Source organism: Manacus vitellinus, unplaced genomic scaffold (genome assembly GCF_001715985.3).
Source record: "Manacus vitellinus isolate BGI_N305 unplaced genomic scaffold, ASM171598v3 scaffold_138_pilon, whole genome shotgun sequence".
Taxonomy (NCBI): Eukaryota; Metazoa; Chordata; class Aves; order Passeriformes; family Pipridae; genus Manacus; species Manacus vitellinus.
In genome coordinates, this window is record NW_021938994.1 from 157,781 (window position 1) to 162,076 (window position 4,296).

The 4,296-nt window shown below is 51.3% G+C and overlaps 1 protein-coding gene across 1 annotated transcript in view; it reads right to left on the reverse strand.

Moving 5' to 3' along the window:
* Positions 1 to 1,308: 1,308 nt before the first annotated feature.
* The window catches only part of PIP5K1A (phosphatidylinositol-4-phosphate 5-kinase type 1 alpha), a 10,902-nt gene continuing 7,914 nt past the window's right edge, over positions 1,309 to 4,296 (reverse strand). Inside the window, 3 exon segments of the mRNA XM_029958036.1 lie at positions 1,309 to 2,209; positions 2,990 to 3,074; positions 3,754 to 4,139. Of these exon segments, the coding sequence (XP_029813896.1) occupies positions 2,207 to 2,209; positions 2,990 to 3,074; positions 3,754 to 4,139 (474 nt within the window). The 3' untranslated portion in view covers positions 1,309 to 2,206.

Here is a 4,296-nt window from a genome sequence, read left to right on the forward strand (position 1 = left end):
ACCCTTCTGGGTGTCCCAGGGGTGACCAAGATGATGGTGACACCAAGCAGGGTGAGAGAGTCCATCCCCAGGTGAGAAGAGGTTCATCCCCAGCTCAGCAAAGGTCCATCCCCAGCTCAGCTAAGGTCCATCCTCAGGTCAGGAGAGGTCCATCCATCCACCTTCCATCCCCAGCTGTCCATCCAGAGCTCCTGGTGACCCTCCTGGGTGTCCCAGGGGTGACAAAGGTGACGGTGACACCGAGCAGGACGAGAGAATTCCATCCCTAGATCGGGCAAGGTCCATCCATGCTCCACATCCCATCCCCTGGTGTCCATCCAGAAGCCAGAGCACCATCACTGGGGAAAGAGCCCCCCCCCAGAATTCCCAAATTCCGGCCGTTTCGGGACACGCACACCCCAAAAGAAAAAAATAAAAGGCAGTTTTGAAACACCAGTAACAAAGCAGAGATACAAACACCCCCCCATTCCCCATTCCTGGGTCGACTATTCCCAGGAAAAAAAAAAGGGGATTGAAATCCCAACACTTTAAATACAGCTTCATAAATATTAAATCCTGAAAAAAACCAAAAAAAAGAAAAAAAAAACCAAAAAAAAGGAGCCTTGGGGTTGTTTTTTTTCCAAATAAAAAAAACACAAGGAACCAATCTGAGCTGGGAAGGGAAGGGGAAAAAAAAGTGTCTAATATAGACAGTTATTCCAGGGAGAAAAGTGGGGGAATCTGCTGGGAGAAGGGGGGAAAAAAAAAACTCCAGCAGGATTGGAGAAGGGTTGGAGGAGCCCTTTGAGATCCAAACTCCTGCTCCACACCCCCCCAAGGTAAGGCCGTTCCACGTGGGCTTTTTGGAGCAAAAAAGGACATTTTTTTAAAAAATTAAAAATCAAAAAAAACCACCCCCAGCTTTTCCTTAAAAAAATACCAGAGAAGGGGGAGTTGGGAAGAGAAACTCTGGAATATCAACTAAAAAAAACTCCTTTTCTGCTCTACATTCGTCGCTCCCTTGAGGAAAATTCCCAGAGGAATCTTTATAAATTCCTGGGGTTTTTTTTTTCAGAGCTCTGTAAAAAAGAAAAACCAAAAAGAAGGGAAGTTTCCAACCTTGAAGAGTCACTTCATTCCTGTTTTTTTTTTTTGGTTTTTCTTGGGTTTTTTGCCTTTAAAAAAACAACCATTTGAAAATAAAACGTCCGAGGTCTGCTCCGGGATCTGGGAGGCTCAGGGGGTGTCCAAAGGTATCCAGGGGTATCCAGAGGCACGTGGCAGCAGGAAAATCCCTCCTTCTTAACCCCAAAAATATGTTTTTTAAAAATCAAGCTTCCAAAAAAACACCTGGAAATTTTTGGGATTTCTGTCCCGTTTCGGCCTCGGGAGTTTTGGCTTCGCTCGGGATCCAGGTGGGATATCAAAAGGAGTTATAAAAACAGGGATGGGATTGGAGCTGGTGGGTTTGGTCCTGGTTTGGTGGTTTGGTTTTGGTGGGTTTTTTTTTAGGAAAAAACTTTTTAAAAAAAGTGCCCCTTCACCCTGCAAATCCCAGGAAGGGAGGAGCTTAAAAACTGGGGCTGGGAGAGATTCCCAAATCCTCCCTGATCCCAAAAATCCTGGGAGGTGGAGAAGGGAGGAGGGGGAGACAGGAGCTTTTCCTTGGGTTCTGCTCCTCCCCCTTCTCTCCCGTGGGATATTTCCTGGTGCAAACACTGGAAAAAAGAAAAAACAAAAACCTAAACCAAACCCTATTTTATTAATAAAATATCCTAAGAATTCCCGGACTTGCAGCACTAAAAAAAGGGCCAGGATTGAATTTGGGAGGAGCAATTAAATTAAAAAAAAAACCACCTGGTGGAAGATATAAAAGAAATCACGTTTTCTTCTGGCACTGAGGAGGCTCCAATGCCCTTTTTTCCCACTGGGAATTCCCCAGGGAGGGTTTTTTTCTCCCTGAAAAGTCAGATCCTTTTCCCAAGGGTTTCATGGAGCAGCTCCATCCTCCTCCTCCTCCTCTTCCCAGTGGGATTCCGAGGCAGGAGAATCCACAGGGTGGGATTGAGGAGACTTCCAGGTGCCCCTGGGGCTTGAACACCATCCCAGGTGTATCCAGGGCCTTCCAGCTTCCAGGATTTTGTCCGGAGAGTTTTAAAAAACCAAGAGGATAAAGGAGGGTTTGTGGGGACAAACCCGGGTCCATCGCGGCGCTGTCGGTGCAGATTCACTGGGGAGGGGGAAAACAGGGACAAGGTGAGCAGGGAAAACACCTCAGGGAAGGCATTCCCAAAAATTCTCCGCCCTGGGAAAGGAGTGGAGGGGGTGCTGAGGTTTTATTTACCCCCCCCTCAGTCCCATCTGGAATAAAAGTGGAGAGGAGATGAGCCTGGGAAGAGTCACCCCGGGTGTTCCAGAGCCCACCTGGGATCCCACTGGAGACACCTCTGGGATGTGGAGAACCCCCTGTTCCTGTCCCACCATCAGCACAATTCCAGGGCTTGTGATCCCATTGGAGAATCCCCCATTCCTGTCCCACCATTCCCAGGGCTTGGGATCCCACTGGAGACACCTCTGGAATGTGGAGAACCCCCTGTTCCTGTCCCATCACTCCCAGGGCTTGTGATCCCACTGGAGAATCCCCCATTCCTATCCCAGCACTCCCAGGGCTTGGGATCCCACTGGAGACACCTCTGGAATGTGGAGAACCCCCTGTTCCTGTCCCATCACCAACACAATTCCAGGCCTTCAGGAATGAGGGAATTCCCTGCTTTTTATCCAATCCCAGGTTTTCTCTGATTCCTCCCCCCCTTTTATCTGATTCCCAAATCCACTTTTGGGGCAGCAGATCCCCCCCCAGGAGCAGGGAGGTGGATTTGGGGAGGGGTGAAGAGCTGCTCCTGCCCCGCTCCCAATTCCGTGTTCCCAACGGGACAGGGATCACACCAGTCCCCAAAATCCTCCCTCCTGATCCATCCCAGGGCTGCCTTTTCCCTCTGGGAATACTCACAAAGCTGATCTCTGTCTCCTGCAGGTCCTGGAGCTGCTCCCTCAGCTCCAGGGAGCGCTCGGGGATGGAGGGGCCGGGGGAGCCGCTGGGGAAACAGAAGGGGGGGGACACCTGTAAAGCAGGTTTTAAAGGTCAATAAACCACAGATCCAGGGGCCCCTGCTCTTCCCAGCCACGGGAATATCCCGGCACAGCATTCCTTGGGAAAAGTTTTAGGTGGAGGAAGCCAAAAAACATCTAAAAAATCAAAAAAACACTTAAATAATCCAAAAAATCAGCCCTCCGGGTCTAAAAACGAGCCCGGGGTGGTGTTTTCCAGAAGGTTCCATGAGCTTTCCAGGAGGTTCCAGGCAATTCCAGGATGTTTGGGAGCTGTGGCAGCTCAGTGCTGAGCCCTCCTGGAGTCCCAGAAGATCCCAACCCTCTGGACAGGTCACACCTTGAATCCCATCACACAAATTTTGGCACCGAAACCTCGCCGGACCAGCGGGAGCTCCCTGCTGTTCCGGGCCAAATTAACTCCAAATAATCAACAATATTTTGTTAATTAGATTAAAATTAACGAGATTAAAAGCACAAGTCCCCCAGGGAAGCAGAAGCCACCCAGCAAGAAGCAGCAGGAACCTGACAAGGACAACTCAGGGATGGGGACAGGGACGTTCCCACTTGGGAACACTCCGGAACCCCCCACGCACGGCCCCTGGCCCAGAACATTCCAGAGGGAATCCAAAGGCTTGGGAAGGAGCCAAGGAGTTCCATCCTCACCTGTTGGCAGGGGAATTGAGGCCCCCACTGCCCAGGGAGGACGTGGACAGGGTGGTGGCCACCGAGTCGCTGTTGGCTTCGTCCACGGGCAGAGTCCGGGGCAGGAGATCCGGGCGGCCGAGGTGGGATCCTAAAAGATGTTCCAGCAGAATTCCAGGGATTAGGATCCCACTGGAGACACCCCAGGAACCTGGAGAACCCCCTGTTCCTGTCCCACCACTCCCAGGGCTTGGGATCCCACTGGAGACACTCCAGGAACCTGGAGAGTCCCTTATTCCTGTCCCACAACTTCCAGAGCTTGGGATCCCATTGGAGACACCTCTGGAATGTGGAGAACCCCCTGTTCCTGTCCCACCACCAGCACAATTCCAGGGCTTGGCATCCCACTGGAGAACCCCCTGTTCCTGTCCCACCACTCCCAGGGCTCAGGATCCCACTGGAGAGACCTATGGAATGTGGAGAGCCCCCTGTTCCTGTCCCACCACCAGCACAATTCCAGGGATCAGGATCCCACTGGAGACACCCCAGGAACTTGGAGAACCC